The sequence below is a fragment of the Sminthopsis crassicaudata genome, chromosome 6, assembly GCF_048593235.1.
Source record: "Sminthopsis crassicaudata isolate SCR6 chromosome 6, ASM4859323v1, whole genome shotgun sequence".
NCBI lineage: Eukaryota > Metazoa > Chordata > Mammalia > Dasyuromorphia > Dasyuridae > Sminthopsis > Sminthopsis crassicaudata.
The window spans coordinates 146,893,552-146,918,025 of NC_133622.1; the positions used below are offsets into that span (position 1 = coordinate 146,893,552).

Here is a 24,474-nt window from a genome sequence, read left to right on the forward strand (position 1 = left end):
AACTATATATATTTTTAAAAACAAGATTTAAATGTGCCCATAGAATCATCAGCATATAAAACAAACACAAAATTCGAAAGGGAAAAGAAAAAGAAATTCCTTTAAAAATAACTACAAAATGCATAAAATACATTGGAATTAATGTACCAAAAAAATCCTTATCTCCATTAACTACAAAACTGTTAACAATACTCAAGAAAAATTCAATTGCTTATTTTGCCAATATATATATTTTAAATGACTAACTTTAAAGTTAATATGCTACCAAATAATTAAAGAAATACTTTACAGAAAAAAAATTTTTTAAATGAAGTGTCTAAACAATCAGAAAAGATAGGTTTTTTCAAAAAAAAAAAAATCAATGCAGCTAGAATAAGTGAAGTTGTGCTGAGAAAATTATAGCAAATATTCAAATTAATTCAAAAGCATTGATTTTTTCAAGCATGAAAATGCTTGAAGATAAAAATATTTCAAAACATTAAAAGATCCTACTCTCAATGGGCCTACATTCTATTAGACGAAGGAAAAGAAGGAAAGGATAGGAGAGGACACAACATAAATTTTAATAAATAAATACAAAACATAAGCCAAATATTTGAGGAAGTACTTATGTGCCAGGTGCTGTACTAAGTGCTGTGACATAAACAAAAGTGCAATTCCTGCCCTCGTGAATCTACACAGTATATGTATGGTGTTCATGTACAAGGAAAAATGGCTGGATCTTGAGCAATAACCAAAAAAAGGGAATGCTTTCCAAAAATAATACAAAGGATTAGAGAAATGGGAAATGAGATGATGTATGTAAGGAATAGTAAAGTCAATATAAAATATCTACAAAAATTAAACCAGGAAAGGGGACTGTGTGGGGAGGCATTCAATAGTAACTGGGGAAATCAGGAGCAGCCTATACAAGGGACAGAGGAAGAGATATGATGGACTATGGTGGTCAGTTGGCTGGCAAATAAGAATACATGGCAAGAGCAATGTAAAAATCAATGTAAAAAGATAGCTTGGAGCCAGATTGTGAAAGGCTTGAAATGCCAGAGATAAGGGTTTGTATTTTATCCTAGATGCAATCAGAGAGGCACTGAAATGTTTTAATCATGAGTATTAATTTAGTCAGACCTGTCTTTTAAGAAAGGCAATCAAGAGCACTAGCCCTGAAGTCAGGAAGATCTGAGTTCAAATTTGACCTCAGACACTTTTAACACTTTCTAGCTGTGTGACTGACCCTGGGCAAGTTCACATAATCCCAATTGCCTCAGCAAAAAAGAAAAAAAGAAAAATCAATCTAGCAGTTGTATAGAGATTAATGATTCAGAAAAGCCCAGAAGTGATAGCTTAGTAACTTAGTAGCTTAGTAACTAAAGGGGAGATTAACATAAGAGATGTTTGTAGAAGTAAAAATGACAAGGAAAAAATGGTTGGACATTCAGAATGAAAGAGTGAAGAGCAGAGAATGATTATGGTTTTAAGCCTGGGTATCTGGAAGGATTGTAGCATTCTTAACATGACAAAGGGAAGGAGATGTTGAGAATGGAGAAATTAGGAGTGTGAGAGGGGATGTAAAATTTTGTAAAATTGAAGCCTATGGGGGGGGGCAGCTAAGACATGCTCAACAGAGGGTTTATGACAAGAGAATGATGCTCAGGAAAGTGATGAGAGCTTGATATGTGATACTAAACAGAATCCAAGCATCACCAACTTACAGACCTGATGCAAACAGGCAGTGAATTATCAACAATCATGTAAATGACCCAAATCACTAATAAAGTAGACTTGAATTGGATCTGTGATTACTTTGGTACAGGAAAAATCTCAGATGAGCAAATTTGCTCAATCTATGCAAGTTAACACCTTCCTCGCAACCAAAGAATCTTAAAAGAACTGCTTACAGCACACACCAAGACAAAGTGACTTGACCAGGGTCACAGCTACTATTATTATAATAATGTAAGGACTTGAATCCAGATCTTCCCAACTTGGGAGACCAGGTCTATATACACTACCAAAAATAAACAAGTAAATAAATAAATAAAGGTTTGGGAGTTTCATCAGTTATACAAACAAAAGTGACATTGAAGGGATGGTTAGAAAGACATGTGGTAGGGGCAGTTAGGTGGCGAAATGGATAGAGCACCAGCCTTGAATTCAGGAGGACCTCAGACACTTAACACTTCCTAGCTGTGTGACCCTGGGCAAGTCACTTAATCCCAGCCTCAGGAAAAAAAACAAAAACAAAAAGACATGTGGTTAGAATACCACTCCTTTGGTGGACCTGAGTTCAAATTTGGCCTCAAACACTCAACACTTTCTAGCTGTGTGACCCTGGGCAAGTCACTTAATCCCAATTGCTTGGGGGGGGGGAGGGAAATAGGAGACATGTCTTAAAGCTACTGAAGAAGCTATTAAATGATTCTAGGAAGTCTTTTTTTTTTTTTTTTTTTTGGTGGTACCATTTCCTTCTCTAGCTCATTTGACAGATGAGGTTAAGTGACTTGCTTAAGGTAACACAGCTAGAAAGTATGTGAGATATGAACTTCCAAAGATGAGTCTTCCTTACTACTGGCCCAGCACTCTATTTCACCACTTAGTTGCCCCTGTGAACTGGTTCACAGTTCAATATTCTAGAAGTCAACAGGAAACCATACTATATTATATATAATATAATTATATCCTATTATAATACTATATATATAAGAACATCACACTATTCAAGATTTATCCCATTGCAGATCAAAGACAGAAGGAAAAGTACTATATACAAAGTATGTATGTAAAACAGCAGTTTTTACTTAGTAGCAAAAAAATGGAAACAAAAGAAGAATCCATGAACTGAGGAATTGTTAAACTGTGGCATTTGAAGACAGGTAGGTGGCACAGTATAAAGAGCAATGGACAAGAAATTAGGAAGATCCAAGTTCAAGTTCTGTTTCAGGCATTATATGTACAATCACTTAACCTCTTAAATGAAGTGCCTAGTTATCTGTAATCCCAAATAATCATAATCATAGTACCTACCTATTAGTCTGTGAGGATCAAAGGAAAAAATATTTGTAAAGTACTTCACAAACATTAAAATACTAGGTAAATAGTGTTAAATAATAACACTATTTACCTAGCACTTTAATGTTTGTGAAGTACTTATTTATTTATTATTATTTGTTATTATTTAATAGAATATTACCATTCTTTCAAGTAAGTATTTTGAAGTCCCAGAAACAGCAGGAAAGAAAGAAGGTAGCATGAGAAGATGAGAGAGAGGGATCAGAAGACCTAGATTCAAATCCCTTCTCTATTTAAGTGCCCTAGTACAAATCACTTAAACTTGATGGGCTTCAATAGTTTCATCAATAAAAGAGATTTAAAAAAAGAGGTAAAACTGGAAGGACTCTGAGGCCCTTCCATTTTTTTTTTGTTGGCCCTTCTATTTTTAATTTATTACCCCATGATAGGAAGTAAATTATAAAAGGATTATATCTAATTCAAAGTCACCCATTTTAATAGATGGGGTTGTTGGCTAAAATTTTCTATTCTGCACAAATCCAACAAAGGTATGATTTCACTTTATTTAGCAGGTATTCCCTTTAATCATTTTGAGATTTAAAAAAATTTGAATTTTTTATATGCCGTTTTCTTTAAAACAAGAATGCCTATTAAAAAACTTGCATAAAAGTATGCCAATCAACCAACATCCATTACCCATAGTTAGAATTAAACTACGCATACATCTCCTAGTAAATAAACCTGTAAGGAATCTTAAAAGTGACTTTTCTAAATATTACCCACAAAAAACGAAGAGATCAAACAAAAGTTTCTATAAGTAACAGGTTCACAGGATACTTAACATAGTTAGGGCTGAAAAACACCTAAAGTAAGAATAAATAGCCAATTCAACTCAAAAATCAATTCAAAAATAACCATACCATTTTTAAGTTCCTTAACTGTACAAGTCCCATCTGAGAAGTCCAAAGTTCTATTTACCAATCATTTATTAAGCACCTACAATGTATTGTACTTTGTTAGGCACTTAGCATTTCAATCAAAAAGAACAATAAAAACTACATTCAATGGCTGATATTAAATATTATGTTATATAAATTATTATATACCATATACTATTATACATATTATACTACATACTAATGTATATGTACTATTAAATAATACAGAAATAAGAAAAAAATCTCATAAGAAAAATTAAATTCAAATAAATTTATAAGCTGTACCAGGTAACATTTGGTTGTGGCCTTGCTAAGAGGTAACTAAAAGGACAAAAGAGTAAAGTTAATGTTTTTACCTCAAATAATTCATTCGACAGAAAATTCTCAAGAAGTGAGAAAATTAAGTGTTCTCTTTCCCCAAAGGAAAACTGAAAAATAAAAGTATCACACATTCTGTGTTCATAGGGTAGGTGTTCTTTGCCTCAGGAGAAGCTAAATCATGAAGAATTTATTTTACACGTACATAAAATCCTAGTTTAAGACTTAATTACGATGAAATTTCTTGAAGATTTATATATAAAAGTTTTCCTTTAAAATATTATAATGAAGTATTGACAACCTCTACTAATGCTAAAATTTTCAAATTACAATTTTGTATACAGAGATAAAGAATGGAGGTTATCGCTTAGGGAGCATTGTCACCAAACTAAATTGAAAGCATAAGTGAACATATTTATTTGGAAATCTTTTTAAAAATTATTGCCTGGCAGTCTATGGGAAAGACATTTACGGTTTGAATTTAAGTTTAAAGCATATGAATCAGAATAAAGTAACATATTTTAATGACACATGAATTTTCATAAGATTAAGTGTTACAAAAGCAGTATCAAAATTCAAATGATTCATTATTTGGTGTAATCCAAATACATAGACGTTTTCTAAAAGCCTACTTGAAAAGAGGATAGGTAGAAAGAAGTCATGGTAATAAATGTTCATTGTAAGACAATCAATCTACCTAAATCAGTCTCTCACATGCAAGTTTTTCAAATCATAGGTTCAGATAGAAGAAAATAGAAATTTTCATAAAATTCTATTCAGTTAAGCATTTCCTCAAAATTGGGTGTTTTACAGTGAACATTCTTTTAAAATTAAGTAATCCAAAAAGCTTGTAATAACAGGGAAAAAAATTATGTTGGTTTTTTTTAATGACTTTGGGGGGAATCAACTAGTGGAGGAGCTCAATTCTTCAAGGGACCCATAAGCTTGCTTGGGGGAATAACAACTTTTCACTAAATAAAATGTAACATTTACTTAAAAAAAAAAAAAAAAAATCAACCACACTATTCTCAAAAAGGGCCTATAGATTTCACCAGAATGTCAAAAGAGTCCAAATGACACAAAAAGATTAAAAATTGTAGTTCTTAAAGGCTCTTTGCAAATCATATCTTTTAACATGTAAAATAGGCACAGAGGATTTTTTCACTTAGTAACACTTTTAAAATACTTTTTAAATATTTAAAAGCCCATAAATATGGAGAGAAAATAATCTAAGTACAATTTTATACATATTTTGAATACTACACTACCCAAGTTTTAATATATACATATACACACATATATACATGTGTATACACGCAATTATTTGCCTAGGTCTGAGGACTACCATCTAGATAAAGTGCACATGCAACAGAATCTTTCAAGAATTGATTAAATTTATTAAAAGGCCAAAGGATATTGTTTAGTGCAACTTTACAACCAACAGAAGTGTTCCTCCAGAGTGCTCGACTATCAATATGTACTGAACAATGGATTCTCTGAACTAGTACTCTTTATGTGATAACCAAAGCAATAGAATAACTTTGAAAAGCACAAAAAGAAATCCTAAATATTAAAAATTCTTCATGGAATTAGATTATTATTTTAAAAGTTAGTTACTTTACTCAAGGTAACTACTACTGCTAATTTGGTTTCATGCAAAATCTTCTACAATGGATGCTACACCAAGTCCAATTTGAACATGCAAATATTTGAAAAGTTATTGGCTCATAAAGTAATATTATTCTATTTTTGTTTGTAAAACTTAAGTGTTCTAATTACACTCACTAATCCCTTATCAAAATTCATCAACCTCGTTTAGCAATTAAGAGTACTCAAAAAAACCTATTCTACACAGGCCTGAGGGAAATAGTAAGGTCCAGAATAAAGTAACAACAACAGGAAAAATACTGAATTTGTAGTACCTAAATGAAAACTTTGGCTCAGAGACATATTATGAGACATCTTTTTAACCTCCCTGGACCCCAGTTTTCCCATATATAAAAATGAATTCTATTTAATTTGCATATACGTGTGTATTAAAAAACAAAGCAACTGTAATGTTAGTTACAGGCTGGGTAAGGGCTTTTCTTCAATCACAAGAAAACCAGTATGTTCAATGACAAAGTATTTTTCACGACAGAAATTTATGGCCCCTATAGAACACAACCCTGGGGTGGAGACTAGGAAAGTATTCCTCAACACGGAGAAAACTTGATACCTGGAAAGGAAAAAAGTTCTGAAGGAATTATTAAGATTTTAAATTATTTACTATAAGACTGATAGTTCAATTATCACTGAAGTGCTTTAGTGTCTCTGTTATATGGATTTAAAACTGCCACGTAGGGGCTTTAAGAGGTTTCAGCCAATAGGGCAGATGGCAAGCTCCACATTGTGACACAAGTTTCAATCTCCCTTTGGGGGGATAGGGGGAGAATGCAGTACATTTCCTACCCTAGATCAGTTTTCTCACAATCTAAAATGAGGCCTGATTGAAATAGATTTGGGAGGAGAGGGAGAGACTAAGATTGAGAAGGAACCGGCAAGAAATAAAAGACCCAATATTATAATAAGTTCCGCCCTCCCCAGCCCAAAAGGGCAAATTTCTCAATCCATCTGGACTCGGAGGAATCTAAGATTCCGTCCTCCTCACTCCTCCCAAGGCATGCGCAATGCGCAGAACGGGGGCCAAGGATGAATGAATGGAGGGCAGTCGAAATCCTGAAGCTTAAGCCGGCCCCGGCGGCACGTCAAGTAGGCCCAGTAAAGGCATCGACTGCCCCCCCCCTTCTCCATAGTTTCTCTGTGACAGCCCGGGCTTTAACGCTGGGGGGCAAAGATAATGTGTTACTGGGAGTCCCAGCTCTCACATTCTCCTTTCCCCCAAAAAGCTACTTTCGCGAAACGCGATTAGGAGCCGCTCCCCCTTCTGGCCCCCCCCCCCCCCCCAGTCCTTGGCCCCACGCGCCGCCAACCCCGGCCAGCGGCTCTCGCGCGCTCCCCGAGCCCTGGCGCCCGCCCCTTCTCCCGGCGGCCGGCGCGGTCCAGGCCATCCGCGCGTGCCGCCGCCCTCCCCACCAACCCCCGACACCTCGCGGATACCCAGCGCAAGCCCCGACAGCAGCTGGTGACCGGCTTCCCCGAAGCCTTGCCACCAACCTCCCCCTTCATCTCGACCCCCGTCACAAGCGAGCTTCATGCGCTCGCCCCTAGCCCGCCAACCCCGATTAGAGACCCGATCTCACCGCCGCCCCCCAGCTAGGGCCCCCAAGCCCCGCGTCCCACAACTTCCCCACCCGGGCCTTAGCCGTACCCCTCCCCCCCTCCGCCCATCCGGGCACCTCGCGCTCCCACCACCGCGGCCTCCCCGCCGCCCCTCCCCCACCTCTCCTCTCGTCTCGCCAGCCCCCACTAGAATGTGTGCGCTACACGCCGCCGCCGCCGCCGCCACCTCCCGGCGCCCCCAGCCGCCGCCGCCGCCACCAGGGGGTCAGCACCCGACAGAGGGGGAGGGGGTGGCGAGGATTTGCGTGCGCGCTGGGAGCGCCGTCCCGCGGAGTCTCCCGGGCCCCAGGGGAACCGGGCGCGGGGACCCGGTAGGGGGTGGGGGGGGGCCGAAGGCAACACTCACCGGTTCCACAGTCGCCATCTTAGATCGATCTGATCAGACAACCGCTCCTGAAGGGGGGGTGAGAGTAAAAAAATGAAATTCAAACCGGATTGGCCGGTCCCCCCCACGTGACGAACGTGTCCGTTTGGCCCGGGCAGCGCCTGCGCAAGGTGGCGGGTGCGTGGGTAACCGAGGGCTTCTGGGAAGTGGAGTCTTTTTTTTTTTTTTTTTTCCTCTCCCTTCCCTCCCCTCCCCTCCTCTCCAGTGAGGAGGAAGGCTGGGAAGAGAAGGGCTGATCACGTGGCTACGGAAACGGTGCGGCGCTGCGCTGCGGGCGGGTGAGTGGGGTTAGGAAGGTGAGGCAGGGGTGGGGCTCGGTCCGGCTGCGAAAATGAGACTGCTGCGGGAGGGGGTTTCCTCCGTCTTGCGTTCTTCCTCTGCCTCACAGCTGCCCGTGCGCCACCGGCCCCCGGCTCCCCCGGCTTCCCATCGTCCCCGTGGGCTCAGCTCACAGGAAGAAACCTCATTGGCTGGGCGCCTCTGCAAGGCTCCCTGGGGCCGCCTTCACTTGGAGTCGTTCGTTCCTCCCGCCACCCTGGTCCTCACTGCCGCCTTCATTCTCTTTTTTTATTTATTAGTGAACTGAAAGAAGCAGCGGGGACGTGCGGCCGGCGCGGCGCGGGGCGGGCGCGACTAGCGCCGGCGCCTCCCGGCCATGCCTGCGCGGGGGCGGGGACGACCTGCCCTGAGCGGGCTCTAGCAGCGGGGGCGGCAGTCGGGCTTCGGAGGCCCGTAGCTCGGTGCTCGCAGTCCGGCCGCGTCAGGCGCCTGAGGTCAGTCCCCCCCCCCGGAGCAGCACCCGGCGGCCCTGGTCACCCAGCGCCGGACTGACGGCCCGGGGTGGCGGGGCCTGGCTAACAATGACCCCGGACCTTGACTCACGCTCCTTCGGCGAGTGACTGCCTTGCAGGGACCTCCGCTTTTTCACCGCCTGTGGCCCAAAGATGACTTACCTCACAAGGGCGCGCGGCGGCCCGGCCGGTCCCAGCGGGTCCCAGGCTGTGAGGAGCCCCCGGCCGGAGAAATGCCGCTTCCGAGGAAGCAGCCGCGGCCTCTCGAGGAAGCGCCGGGGTCCTCGCCCCTGCTGCTTTGTCAAACTACCTGTTGGATTTTTTTTCCCTCTTTTTGTTGACTATGTAATCATGAATTTCCCTAATAATTAAAAAAAAAAAAAAGAGGTTTCAACGCCTAATCTCCCTCTCCCCCCAGGTAAGTTCACCTTCAGCAAAAGGTTACTTTCAGTGAAATAGATTGTGAGATTTTAAAGAATGTTAGCAACTTGAAATATGCCCACAACCCCAGGTTAATCTCTCATCCTTCATCCCCTCCCCTGGCTGGTAACTTTCGGTACCTATAATTTTCCAGGTTGGTGCTATTGCACATGGTCTGTTTATTAATAAAACAGGCACAGAAAAAGAAATCTAATGTGCTATCAAGAGGGCCTTTTGAGGAACAACCCTCCTCACCACTATTTCCCATGATTTTAAGAATATAGTCTCAGAAAATTATAAACTATAGTATATACCTGTCTGCTGTTACTGAAGCTGATGTCCAAGGCTGTGTCATATTACCTATTGTTGAGTGCATAATGGAAGTTGAATTGGCTTACACATAATTGGGGCTTTCCATGAGCCCCAAAGTCATAATCTTTTAATATATAGATTGACCTTGAGTGTCAGAGATAATATATCGAGCTTCCACTTTGTATAGATATATTTCACAAAGGTTGTGAGAAAATAAAAAGATTATTGTTGGTATGAGATACAATTCTTGTTTAAAATGTTCAAAGCAGTAACTTGATTTTAACTGATGCTTTCTTTTTGATAGTATCAAACTATCTTCTTGCAAAACACATAAGGCTATTTTTCATAATACCAGACTTTATTATAGGAACCAGAGGAAGAGTCTGAAGCAAAAATGGAAATTTTCTACTGCCCGAAAAATTTAACTCAGTTCATGTAATAAAGCTTTTTACAAAGACTTTGGTGTTAATCATATCCTTTATTGAATCCAGATCCTCTTTCCATTGGGGAAGGGGCGGGGCTCGGCTCACATTTCTTGACAAAAAGATCAGTTTCTAGTCACTACACCATCTTCCTGGTATTTATGTCTATAGCAAGCTCTTTACAACTGGATTTATTGAATTTGAGTGTTTTCTTGAATGTATTTTTAGTTTTGTATTTAGTATATTAAAAGTAATTTCAGTGTATTATAAAGTTTGTCAAAAAGCAGTTGATACCTGTTCCTTTTGTTCCCATTGTAGCATCTTATCTCAGAAAGATTGGCTATTAAATACATATGTTGATTTATCAATTCTTTTTTGATAACCTCCAGACAAAACCAAGGTCATAAAAGGTTATATTCCTAGTTACCTTGACTTAACTGTTTACAGTTTGATGGACTGTATCTGCTACTGTGTTGCTCTTTAAACATACTGCTTATTTTAGAAGTAATTTCCAAAAATTTCCTAAGGGAATATCTTGCATTTCTTACTAAATCTCATTTCCTCAGTTACTCAGATAACTGAGTCCTCTTATATAATAGTTGTGAACAATTTCAGAAACATAAAAGAGCAGTTAGAATGTTGAAGCTGAAAGGAACCTACGATCATTTGCCTAGCTCAGTTTCCTAAATTATTTCAAGCATCTTAAAATTCATCTAGAAGGAAGAGTGACCCCAGAGAGTCATCATAGCATCATCAAAAACAGGTCATGCCAAACTAAGCTCATTTCCTATTTTTAAATCAAGTTTATTAAGCTATTAAAATGGTAGCTATAGTTTATGTAGGTTTTAACAAAGGATTTGGCCTGCTATTCTTATGGAAAAGATGGAGAGAGATGTAACCATATGACAAAATGAAGAATTTATAGATGGTTAATAGCTGAACCCAAGGAGTCAGCATTAATGGCTTTATGTCATTTTAGGAGGAAATCTTCAGTGTTATCCCCCAAGAATTTCATCAGCAGGTTGGCATATTTGTCAAACAAATGGCTGACCCAGAGATGGTAGGAATAGTTAATTGGGACTGGATGTTAATCAGTATTCCAAAAAACTTGGATGGGCTAGAACACTGGGTTGAATCTTAATAAATGTGAAGTCTAATATGGGTAGAAAAAATACAAATAGAAGATATGGGGAGGAATGGCCAAGCAGTATTTCATGTGGGGACAGGGGGAGGGGAAACTAGGGGACTTATTTAACTGGAAATTCAATTAATAGGATTTAACAGTGCCATATCCCAGCCAAGAAGTGAAATCATTCTTGAGAGATGTATGACAAAAGACACATGAATAAGTAGATAATTGTCCCATTGTGTTCTGCCCTGTTAAAGTATCTGTAGAGATGGTATTTCATTCTGGACATGACATTTTAGGAAGAAGGACATAGGATAAGGTCAAACATAAGAGCTGGGAGATAGATGAAGATGAATTAGTCTTATTTTACAAATGAAGATCAGAGAGAAATTACTTTCCCAATATCACAGGGAATAATAAATAACCAGCAGAGCTAAGAGTTTAACCCAGGATCTCTTGACAGTCTTTTTTCACCTTTTATCACTTTATCTGCATTAAACTGTTGAGGGATTGGAAAAGGGGCAGCTTAAGATAGTAAAGGCCATTTGAAAAATATTTTCTTGGAAAAGAGAAGACAGTAAGGGCATGGCAATTACCTAAGTATTTGAAAGCCTGTCATATAGATGGTTTAAGTTTGTTCTGAGAACTGGGAGCAGCGCATGGGTATTGTAAAAAAGGTTAGGTTTTTATGCAGAAAAACTTCTGACAATGAGAGCAAAGCAAAAGTGGAAAGGACTGCTTTGGGAGATAAAAGCTCATTATTCCTGTTTTCTCCTACCTTAACCTGAGGACTGCAAACAAAATTTGAATGGCCCCCAGTCAGATATGTTCTATAAAGGATTTTTTTTTTTTTAATTCTGATATAGGTTATATTAGTGGTGACTAAGATTTAAAGACCTTTCCAGTGGCTTTGAATTCAACACTTAACAAATGACACATGAATTATCCTAAGCAGTGACAAGAAACAAAATGTTAACTTCACTTGAAAATCTATTCATTTAGAGACAGTCCATTTGAGAGTTATAGGGAGATATATACTCATTGGCTCTCTAGCCCAGTTCACACACCAAAGAAACTCAACATTAATTAAATAAAAATAGAATGATGTGGGAGAGAACACTTAGCAACTAGAGGTCTCAGAAGAGGCTTTTGCACAACAAATACCAGACGTGAGGAGGAATGATATTCTAACTTGTCCAAAGGTTTAAGAACAGACCTGGAATATAAAGTTTGGAGTAGAATTGGACAGTTTATAAAGGGAGTAACATGAAATAAGGCTGGGGGAGAGGGAGGAGAGTGAGGTTATATAGCCCAGTAGAAGAGACTAGGGTAGCACAATATTGAAGATCATAGAGCAGGAAGAAACAGATTACTTTTGCTACCTATGAAGTAAATAGGAAAGGAGGAAGACTGACTAGGAGACCAAAAAGGGGCCTGTTGTAATAATACATTAGGCAGGAGTTGAAGTCCTGAATGAGATCCATGGCCATGTTAAGTGAAAAGATGGAATGGATTCAAGGATGTGACAGAGGAATCAGAAGAGTCATGGATGACTGAAGTGATTAAAAACATTTTGATGACCTCAACAGAAATAAAAAAGTTTGGAGGAGGAAGAGTTTAAAAGAAAATTTTAAAATTAGAATTCTAAATTATTTTTGACAGTTATTTGCCCAAACACTTATGGACTTTTTTGAGATAGGCTGAAGAGAAATATCTGATTCAAAGCTTTTTAACCTAGAAAATATAATTTGAATATAAACATTTTTCTTTAATCATAATTATACTACAGTATATTCAGCAAGAAACAGAATTTCAGATTGGAAGGAATTGTGGCGACCAATCTAAACATGAAAGGAATCCCCACTAAAACATATCCAAGAAGGAAGTTATACAGCCCTTACTGGAAGATCTGCAATAATGGGCATCTTATGACCTTCAGAGACAACCCATTCTACTTTTGGACAGCTAATTGTCAGAAAATCTTTCCTAATGTCAAGTCTTTATTAGATTCTTTCCAATTTTCACCCATTCCTCCTGATTTGACACTGAAACCAAATGATAAATTTGATACCTCTGATCATTCGACAATCCTTCAGATACTTGAACAACTATCATATACCTCAAATCTTCCAGGCCAGATAATGCCCCATTTCCTTCAGCTAACCCTCATATAATAACATAAATCTTTCACTGTTATGTCTATTCTCATTTTGACATTCTCCTGCTTGATGACCAGAACTGACTAAAATATTACAGTTGATGTCTGAGTTAAGTAGAGCTAGTAGTACCTCTACTCCTGGAAGCTGTGCCTTCCTTAGTCGACTACTATATCACATAAGTTTGCAGGCCAAATTTAAAGAGAATGCCACCTATATCTTTATTCTAGTTATTAATATATACATATGTATTAAGCAGCACAAAACCAAAGCTATCCCTGGAGTACTTCACTGGATACCTTCTGCTGTACTCTTTCCATCATACAATCAGTTTTGAATTCTTCTCATTGTATTATAGTTTATTTCAAATTTCTCTTGTCCATAAGAATAATATTAGATGTTTTATCAAAAGTTTTGCTATAGATCTAGGTAAGCTGCAAATAAAATTTAAAAGCATTTCCCTTATCTAGAATGGAAATGGGATTAGTCTTCTTGATGAAGCCATCATAATCACCATTTTCTAAATATTTGATAACTATCTCTTTAATGATCATTTCGAGAATTTTCTCAGGAAATTTGATGTCAAGCTCACCAGCCAATAGATTACATATACCTTTTTGAAAAGTGGCATACTTACTCCTCCACTTTTGAAGGACTTTTTCCATTTTTCATCTTTCATATATATCACTGGCAGTGACTGTTCACTAGTCATATCTATGGTTCATTTGGGACAGGTACTTTGAATTCATGTGCAGCTATATGCAGTTCTTACTCTCCTTATTTTGTGGATCAGCTCCCTATGTCATTTTCTATAATTTCCAGTGCAAGCATTATTCTTCCTAGCACTGAAAACAAAATAGGAATGGAATATTTCTCCTTACTCTTACATGTTAACACTTCATGCATCCCAAGCAAAAGTTCTGGTTTTAGTCTCTTTTTCCAATATAGTTTTGAAAAAAGAAAAGGAAAAAAATCAATTGTCCTTAAGCAGTTTCACTAGGTCATTCTGAGCTTCAGCATTTTTCCAGATTGTGCTACACACTCCTGTACCTATCTTTGTTTCCATCTTTTGTACATTTCTTATTTAAGTCTTAAGTTGGTTGGTGAGTTTCCTGTGCATCCACCTGTCTCTTGAGATATCCTTTTTTTTTTTTTTTTTTTCCCTGGAATTTATTTCCTTTGTGTCTTTTGAATTTCATTCTTAAGCATTTCCTATTCTACCTAGTAGTAGCATTTTGCTGCATGGAATACTATGTTTCCTCTGGATCCTTTGAAATCTGCTTTCCCAGAACTTTGGAGTTCCTGCCAGATTATGTCCAGAGTTTGTCTTCTTTAAACATAATCGGGTAAGGAGTGATCATTTCCCTTCTTGAGGGTTTCCATCAATGATTGAAGCCTTGGATTTCACTACTGGCCTTATTCTGGGTTTTTGTCATTTTCACAATAGAAGAAAGTCTTCCCTGTTTGTAATTATTCCCTTTAGTATTTCACTTGGGTGTATAACCTTTTTAGGTTAATGGATGTTGGATAGTCTTATAGGCACTCCGATGCTTTCCATTTAAATCCATTTGTATCAAAGTGGCTTTTTTTTTTCTTTTTGGCTGAGGCAATGGGGTTAGGTGACTTGCCCAGGGCCATACAAACTAAAACGTGTTAGGTGTCTGAGGTCACATTTGAACTCAGATCCTTCTGATCCTTCTGATCCTTCTGATCCTTTCAGGGCTGGTGCTCTATCCACTGCGCCACTGCGCCACCTCGAGTCTCCCAACTGGCTTTCTTAAAGTACAGGTGGGATCACATCATCTACATATTAAATCTATATTAACATAAAAATTGACATTTAAAGTTTTTCTCAACTAGGCATCTTTTTGCATTTTCAAGCTTATTTGACTTTCTTCCCTGATAGTCTGAAATCCAGCCACACTGTATATATTTTCTGCACAGGATTCTCCCTCTCTTTTCCCCTACTTTTACTCGGGCTGGTTTCCCTCTCCACCCTTCCACTCTTTAGGATTCTGGGACTGGAAGCCTGCTTCTACAAAAAAACTTTCCTGTTCATGGACTTTCTTCGCATACCGCCCCCTCGTGGCTTGCTGGGCTAGTCGTTGACCTCTTCGATTGAGCTACCGCAAATACTGTTTGGCCCAAAATAAACATCTAATAACTGCTTGCTGACTGACTAACATCAAGAAGAAAAACTCGTTTGGGTTTGTCTTTTTAAATTGAGAACAAAATATTTCGTGTAATCTCTCGACTACGGTGGCCGGTCTCCAGAAAGATTGAAAGTGAAAGTGCGCAGGCGCAAGACAGCAGTAGCAGTACGCTCGCGTGCAGGGCTTAAAGTCGTAAAGGACTTCTTTACGTACGCCCAGGCTGTGAACAGAGCCGTAAAGCACGTTTCTGCACGCCGGCTGAGGAAGCGGTGGGCTGACGAGCGGGAGAGCGTGGTAGTCGGATCTCAGCTCAGACTAGGCCTGGCAGAGGACATAACCTAATGTGGGCAGCCTGACAGACGGACCGAGGAGGCCGCCATCGCTCGTGGACCTTCCCACTGTGAGTGACTCGACTAGATCTCCGTGTGCCTCGGCCCCGGCCGCGCTCTCGCATTTCCGCCTCTCCCGCGCTCCTTAGCCCGAATCCGACCCGCGTGTGACCATGTTTAAGAAATTTGACGAGAAAGAAAACGTGTCCAACTGCATCCAGCTGAAGACATCAGTCATCAAGGGCATCAAGAACCAGTTGCTCGATCAGTTCCCGGGCATCGAGCCGTGGCTCAACCAGATCATGCCCAAGAAGGACCCGGTCAAGATCGTGCGCTGCCATGAGCACATCGAGATTCTCACAGTCAACGGGGAATTGCTCTTCTTCCGACAGCGGGAGGGCCCCTTCTACCCGACTCTGCGGCTGCTGCACAAGTACCCCTTCATTTTGCCTCACCAGCGAGTAGATAAAGGCGCCATCAAATTCGTACTCAGCGGGGCGAACATCATGTGCCCCGGCCTGACCTCCCCGGGGGCCCAGCTGTACCCCGCGGCCGCGGACACGGTGGTGGCTATCATGGCTGAAGGCAAGCAGCACGCCCTCTGCGTGGGAGTCATGAAGATGTCTGCGGAAGACATCGAGAGAGTCAACAAAGGGATTGGTATCGAAAATATTCATTATTTAAATGATGGCCTTTGGCACATGAAGACTTATAAGTAAGCTGCTAGGGGGATGTACTTAGTCTTAACCTTATAAGGTTCTCCTGTTCTTGCCAGTGACTCAAGTAAAAATTAATGTTCTATGTCTTTATTGAATAAATTAGATGCTTAAAAAATTAATAAATAAGATATGTTAATACGGCAGAAGAATACCTGTATTTTAATCCTTCCTGGTTGGCTAAGAAATGTTATAGAATCAAGGAGAGCTACGAAGGGCTTTGCAGATCATACAGGCCACGACTTTTTTCATATGAGAGAAGTGAGGCTCTGAAAGGTTGTGCCTTGCCTAGAATTACACAAATACAGTCTGTGGCAGTTTGATGGGGAAGCTGTGTTACTGACCCTGGGTAAATCACTTCTGTCTGCCTCCATTTCCTCATCTGAACAACAGGGATGATAAGCATAGGGTTGTCTGTGAAGATGAAATGGGATAACTTTGCAGCTTTGCCAACCTTAAAGCACTATTTTATTTCCACCCTTGGAAAGAGTGAAGATCTTACTCTCTGACTCTAAATCCAGTGTTCCTTCTATTACACCAAGCTGTTTACCTTGTAACTCATTTTTTACTGTAGAGATAAAAGTTAATGTTTCTGATGTCAAATCTGAATTTTGAATTTGATTATTACTGATAAAATATGAATTTGCTCTCTTCTCAAGTATTTTCATGTTGTCAATAGTCTTCTTGTGAAATTGACAAAAGAGATCCACCGAAATACTGGTAAAATATCTCACATACCTATATAGGTTTTTGTTAAGCAACAGTTATGGGTGTTAGCAGGGCAGTAGTGTTGAAAAAAGATATGGCTGTCTATATGACCTTTCCTTATCCTCTTGAAGCTTACATTCTAGTGAGAAGACAAGAATAGGTATTTTAGTAGCAATGAATGGAAATAAATGTTTAAATCTCATGTAATATAAGTGCTCCAAGAATGTATGAAAAGAGATCAGTATAGGGGCAGCTAGTTGTTTTAGTGGATAGAGCACAACCTTGAATTCAGGAGGACCTGAATTCAAATCTGGCCTGAGGTACTTAAAGGGTCCTGGCTGTGTGACCCTGGGCAAGTCACTTAACCCCAATTGCTGCAGCAAAAAAAAGAGATCAATATAGATTAGATTCTACTTTGAAGAAATGTACTCACAAAGGTATTGGGACTTGATTTGAACCTTGAAGAATGGATGCTATATGGATGGGGAAAGAAAGACATTCTGGAGTTCCAATAAAGGCAGGAACTTCAAAAGCAGAAATTTGGTATGCAATTTCAGAATAGAAAACTGATAAATACATACACATATATATGTGCCTATGTGTGTGTATATAAATATATATGTGAATATTATGTGGTATATATAAAGTATTATATGTAATATTTTTTTCTGCTATTAAGAATCAGCCCAGGAAATATCACTGCAGGAAAGAAATTCCAAAGGTTTGCTATTTAATTAAGACAACTCTGAGATACCACTGCACATCTCTCACATTGGCTAAGATGACAGAAAAAGATAAGGATAAATGTTGGAGGGGATATGGGAAAACTGGGACACTAAACATTGTTGATGGAGTTGTGAATGGATCCAACCATTCTGGAGAGCAGAAAACTATGTTCAAAAAGTTATCAAAGGTTTGCTATTTAAAACTTTTATTAAGGCAATCTTTCAGAATAATCTAGATTTCTGTGAAACATAAACTCAACTCATATATGGCTCTGTGATCTAAAATCTAGAGGTATTTTTTTCCCCTAGCAATGCAGATTATAATTTATCCTGAATGAGTCTTGACCATATGCTCCCATAATTTCACTGCAGAGTGCAATCTCCTATCTCCCTCTCTTATGAAAGTTTGAAGAAATTAATAGTCTGTCCAATAAATACTTGCTCAAACATGATCACCCCATCTTTATTTGGTCTTAAAATCATAGAATTAAAACTGGAAGGAGCCTTAGAAATCATCAAGTCTAGGTCCTTTTAGAAGAAACATTCTCAAAGAGACTATGTAACTTTTGTAGAACTATACAGCTGGTAATTATCTGAGGTAGGGTCTGGATCCAGTCTTCCAGATTCCCATTTACTACACCATGTTACCTTAAATCATTTTCTTGGGTCAGGGCCCATCACATCTCTTATTATCTTTTGGGTAGGTTTTAATATTATTTCTTCAGAGTGTATCATGTTCCATGACTTGCAGCCATGTCACACCAGGAGAATATTAATATTAAAAGGATAGGTTTTTGCTTCAGGGAGAAGTTTTGTGTCCTTAAAAGAACTTTGCATCTTCCCAAAGTTAATTTAACCAGTTCTCTTTACCTTAGGTTTTAGACCTAATTTAATATCTGTTTACACTATTTAAGACAGAGACTGATGAACAAATTAATAAACATAAGCTATTATATGTCTGAATGATAGATATGCTTTGTCCATCTGATTTTTCTTGTGAGAATTTTTAAGCCAAACTTTTTAAGAGCAATGGTGGTTCTCTTTCATGAGGCCATGCAGTTTTGGAAGCTTTGTACCAACTTCGAGTAGTCATCTACAAATCAGCATCTAGATAAGAGTAGGGAATGTCTGGCTCATGGGCCCTTTGAAGTCTTGAGATTTGCTAAGGCAAGTGATGATGAGCTGAAAGGTACAACAATCTCATCTGTTTGAATTCTAATTATCAACAAACTTGATAATTTTGTATAGCCCAAGAATTATGTTATAAATATCCAAAAGGCCAATGGCAAATAAAAGGTTCCCTACCTTTGACCTAGATGAATAATGACAAAACTTTCTAACAGAATTATTTCTGCTAAATCTTTCAAGGAATCTTACATAATTTTGATATATTCAAAGGATGTACCTCTTACTTGGAGAAAAGCCTTTAAGATAGAAGTTCTGAAAATAGTGGTTTTTCTTTAAAAAAAGTTTTGATAACTGAATTTCAATATAATTGGTTTACTTTATAATTTTGTGTATTTAAATACATTATCATGTATTATATATACATGTAAATATGTATATCAAAGTTCTTAGACTTTGCAAAAGAGTCCATGATACAAAAAAGATATTATGTTGTCAGTCAAGATTTATAAATTTGGTGTTTTTGAAAGATAGGATTTCAGTTTTGGATGGGGGGGGGGGGTGGCAAATGATCTAAAAGTCAAAAAGGCATAAAGGACTTTTTTGAAAAATATTTTAACAATCTACCAAGAGTTCTTAAGACATCTATTGGGTGCCAGATAGTGAATCAAGCTCTGCATGAATGAAAAGATAAAAGTAAATGTGACTTATTGCCCTCTTCCAGAAATCTTCATTGAGACTTATTCATGGCTCTCAGAAGCTCCTAAACCCCCAAACTTTGAGTTCAAAGAATTTCCATAAAGCAAACTTACTAAAAGCATATAAAGGTAAGCCTTTACCCATACTTCAATGAGAAAATATAAGGCAATCCTCAATGGACAGGTCTGGGCAGTATTGCCTGGGAGTATTTTGTAGTACTAGAACTTTATAAAATTTCCTGATCAAGGATCCTACTTTTCCTATCCCTTTCCCTAATCATCCTTTTATTGTTCTTTGCTTATGTCTTTCCCAGACAATAAAGGTGAATGAGTCCCATGGCTTGGAATCCTTCAATTTTCTTTTTTAAATAACTTTTTATTAGTCTTTTGGGTTGGTTTTTTTTTTTTACATTATCATTGTTCCTCCACCTCATAACCTTCCCTTTCCCCTTCCAGACATTTCAAATAACAAATAATGTTTTTAAAATCCCTTTCTCTGGGGAAAAAAAAAAATAGTATAAGTGTAAAATACTTTTATATTGAAAATATACTTTGAAAAAGTTTTGTTTTGTTTTTCCTTTTTGCTGAGGCAATTGGGTTTAAGTGACTTGCCCAGGGTCACACAGCTAGGAAGTATTAAGATCTGAGGCTAGATTTGAACTCAGGTCCTCCTAACTTCAGGGTTGGCACTCTCCACTGCACCACCCAGCTGCCCCTGAAAAAGTCTAAAATTGCATATAAATGTGCAAAACTTGTCGGCCTCCCATGAGGCTTGGAAATATTCTCTCATCTCTTTACTTGGGTTATGCTTGATCTTTATAATTGTGTTATATTCATTTTTGATTTGTATATATGGTTGTTCTTTACATTTACATTGTTGTAGAGTCATTGTGTACATCGTTTTCTTGACTCTGCTTATTCTACCCTGTATCAATTCAAATTGATCTTGTGTATGTATTACTCTGCGTTTAAAACATATACCATTTCTCACAGCACAGTAATATTCTGTTACATTCAGGTGCCACAATTTAGTCATTCCCCAGTCAGTAGATATCTACCTAGTTTCCAAATCTTTGTGTCACAAGAAGTGCTTCTATAAATAATTTTACATATATAAGGAGCTTTGTTCTTCTTTGGGGCATAAGCCCAGTTATAGAGTCTCTAATTCAAAAGGTATAAACATTTTAAACACTTTATTTGCATAATTGCTTTCCAAAATGGTTGTACTATTTCAGAGCTCCTCCCACAATGTATTTATTGTGCCTAAATCATCCCCCATCAGTCCCTCCAATATTATCAACCATTTTTGTCAACTTTGAAAATTTTAGAGGGCATGAGAGAAAAACTCAGGTTTCTTTTAATTTACACTTTTCTTGTTATTTTTGATTTGTAGTGTCTTTCATGCAATTGTGAATACTTTGCAATTCTTTTGAGATCTGGTTTCCTGTTCAGAACTTCTGGAAATTTGTTCCCCCACTTTTTCATATGTTTGGATATTTGCAGCATCTAACAACATAGTTTCTAAAATGTCATGCAATACTAAATAAGTTTGAGGCTTTAATTCAGTAAAACAAATAACTTTTTAAATAAACAATAATTTAAGTCTAAAATTCTTTAATACTTAAAACTTTATGGATTCATGGAAAGAAAAAAATTGCAAGGTAAATCTCAGTGCTTCAGTGATTCTCTGCTCTTCTCATTTTGGATATTATAACAATGCAGATCACTAACTATCCTATTCTATGCAACTTTTTTTCTTCCTCTCAAAAAATCTACCATAAAGACACTTAAATTTCTAGAAGCCTTCCTTATATTCCCCTGATATTGCATGGATACCAATAAAGAATTTTGGTTATTTCTTTAAAACTTTAGAAAATAAATTTGTATGTTAAATGACACTAGACCTGAAAATATTAAGATTCATTTGTTATCCTAGTTGTCTATAATGTTTTATAAATTAATATAGGTACAATTTTACTGTATTGTATTCTTCAAAATATGTACTTTTTTCTCCATAAAATTCAGATCCCAAATTACATTTTCTCATTCTCTTTATATAGATTAAGTCATTTGTGTTACACAGATCATATTTAGCTAGTTTCTATAAATTATTTTGAGTCAATACTAATTTTTGATATTCTTTAGATTTTGAGAATTACATTAGTAATTTCCCCAATTAGTCTACTACTCAGGATTTCAAAATTCTGATAGTTATAAAACTAGAACTTTAACAAAGTAGAATTGAGGTCTTTATATCTCTACAGATGACACTCATCGCCACTCTGAGAGAATTGGAATTTCTTGCTAAAATTCACAGGAATATCTTGGTATTCTAGTAGTTAAAGTAATGGTATTATATAAAATGAGTTAGAGAATTTAATCTAATTTGGTATATACAGATATTAAGAAAGAATGTTTTTACCAATTAACCAGTAAAGCACATTTTCACTAGATCATTCATGGTTAAATGTGGAAATGTATGTATTAGTGGTATCAAATTCAAATGGAAAGATGAAAGATCTCTGTAGGCTAAATATTGACTTAGTTTTTAAAAATGTAATTTTATCTGTATTTTAGTATAGTTTCACTTATTTGTTAAATATTTCCCAATTATACTTTAATTTCATTTGGGGTGCATTCTGGAATATTAATGATTGTATTTTTGATATCTCCGGTCTAGCTCACACACTTACTGGATGGGTATGGAAAGCAATACTAAGGATGATAACTAACTCATATAGCGCCCTGCTTCACTGAGATCACCAACATAACATTCCTCAACTCCCTTCTTCACATTTGAATATCATCTCATAAGTATACAATCACAAAAGGAGAAAATCTCCATTTCTCCCTTAGGCCAATCCCTTTGCTTACAACCTTGATCTTCACCTAACTAAAAGCCTAGCTTTCCCCAATTTTTCTTAATTCTAGTGCCTTCCCTCTCATAGATTTTCTGTTTAGATTCTGTTGGATAAATAGCTTGTTTGTACATATTTGTTTGCTTGTTATTTATCCCAGTAGATTGTGATTCCTTGAGGGCAGGCACTGACTTTTGCCTCTTTTTGTATCCTTACTCTTAATACAGTGCTTCAAACATAGTAGGTGCTTATTAAATGTTTACTGACTGAATACCTGCCTGCTTATTATAGGAACTTTATTTCTCTCATCATAAGATTATAAATTTAAAACTGGAAACAACCTTAGAAGTCATTCAGTACAAGCCCCTTATGTTAGAAATGAGAAAACTGAGTATCAATTTTAAATCATAATAGCTTCTATAAAGTTCCTGTAGTAAGCAGAACTATCCAATCCAAAAAGAAAGTTTTTTATATTATCTTGAACCTGACAACAAATATGAATTTTTTTTGTTCAAGGGACAGAAAAAGGATTGTACGTGACATTGTATATTGCATACTATTTGGATTTTTTTAATGTTTATATATATATATATATATATAATATATATATATATATATGCATATATGTATATATGTTAAATCTAACTCAGTTTCAACAGTTTCCTGTTGTTGTCTCCTTTTGATTAAAGGTGTACTTCCCCTGTGTATGATGTGGGTTGTGCTCCCTTTAAGAAACTAATCCTTTCAGACTGATTATTCCTTTCTGATTCCCAGCTCCTTCTAGCTGATGCATTATCAATTCAAGAAGCTAGGGCCTTTGATTCACAAATCCTGTCAAAAGCACCCTTTTGAATTCCAGTAGGAGATCTGGGCTTTCACAACCCCCACCCAGATCTGAGCTAACTTGGGACATCACCCACAGACCCCTTTGGCTAAATCTCTCATTATAAAAGAGCCAAGCTGAAGCTCTCTCTCTTTGCAGAGGTTTCTAACATGGCAGCCTTATGCCTGGCTACCAAGGATCTCTGTCCACTGGAATCCTATTTCTGGTACCCTTTTATCTCTACTTTCACCTTTTACTAACTAGACTTTAACTTTACTTCCAAACCCCTACAATAAACCTTTTTTTTTATCAATCTAGGTTTTTGGGCCTGTAAATTCCTTTACAGGGGACTCTACACTGTCACTAGACTGTATTTAACTGTATCCTTGCACCAAACCAAAAGGGGTGACCCTTTACTTAACTCTCTTCATGTACTACCCTCCCATGACACTCTACATTCCTTTCCCCAAAAAAAGAAACTCACCCTTGTAACAAATAAGTATTGATCCTATCTGAAATATATATCTCATTTTACATCCCTGGTCCACTATTTCTCTTCCAAAAGGTGTAAGGAATGCTTTTTAATTTGTATTCTGAATTCATGAGATTGGTCATTGCATTGATCATAGTTTTGAAGTTGTTTACAGTTGTTTTCCTTTACAATGTTGTAGTTGCATATATTGCAGCCTTGGTTCTTCTCCATTTACTCTGCATTGGTATGTGCAAGTCCTCCTAGATTTCTCTAAATTCTCTCTTTTTGTCATTTCATAATCACAACATTTCATTATATTCTCATACCATAATTTCTTTGATCTCTCCACAAATGACAAGTACCCACTTTGTTGCCAATTCTTTGCTACAACAAAAAGTGGTGCTATAATTATTTTTGTATTAATGTATCCTTTCCCTTCTCCTTTGATCTTTTGGGGGTACAGGCTTAGTAGGTTAGTGACTTTTGGTTAGAGTTGGAAACTATTTTTCAGAATGCCTATTTCATAGTTTTTTTATCGGTAGTGTGCCTGTAGGTTTTCAATGGAATCTCTAAACCAAACCCTTCAAAAGATAATGGCACAGTTTAAAAAAAAAAAAAAAAAAAAGTGATAAATGTTGGAGGGAACAGCCAAGATACTAATACACTGTTGATGAAGTTGTGAACTGATCCAACCATTTAGTTTAGTTT

The 24,474-nt window shown here is 37.7% G+C and overlaps 2 protein-coding genes and 1 long non-coding RNA gene across 6 annotated transcripts in view; 2 read left to right on the forward strand and 1 right to left on the reverse strand.

Moving 5' to 3' along the window:
• The window catches only part of EIF4E (eukaryotic translation initiation factor 4E), a 41,139-nt gene extending 31,670 nt beyond the window's left edge, over positions 1-9,469 (reverse strand). Inside the window, exons 1-3 of one of the 4 annotated variants that reach the window (XM_074275427.1) lie at positions 9,455-9,469; positions 8,883-9,081; positions 7,891-7,937 (exon numbers count right to left, since the gene is read on the reverse strand). In XM_074275427.1, coding sequence (XP_074131528.1) covers positions 7,891-7,908 — 18 coding nt within the window. In that variant the 5' untranslated portion in view covers positions 7,909-7,937; positions 8,883-9,081; positions 9,455-9,469. Of the gene's footprint in view, positions 1-4,300; positions 4,484-7,890; positions 7,938-8,381; positions 8,822-8,882; positions 9,415-9,454 lie in introns of those variants that run through there. The other 3 variants (XM_074275426.1, XM_074275429.1, XM_074275425.1) reach the window with 3 other exon arrangements.
• Positions 9,034-9,907, forward strand: LOC141547080 (uncharacterized). Its single transcript, XR_012483500.1, has 2 exons — positions 9,034-9,138; positions 9,820-9,907. It is a non-coding gene; the product is annotated as an uncharacterized LOC141547080 (long non-coding RNA).
• A 5,610-nt stretch (positions 9,908-15,517) lies between these two features.
• Positions 15,518-17,018, forward strand: LOC141547079 (malignant T-cell-amplified sequence 1). Its single transcript, XM_074275430.1, has one exon. The coding sequence runs from the start codon at positions 15,815-15,817 to the stop codon at positions 16,358-16,360; it is 546 nt and encodes a 181-aa protein (XP_074131531.1). The 5' UTR covers positions 15,518-15,814; the 3' UTR covers positions 16,361-17,018.
• Positions 17,019-24,474: the final 7,456 nt, after the last annotated feature.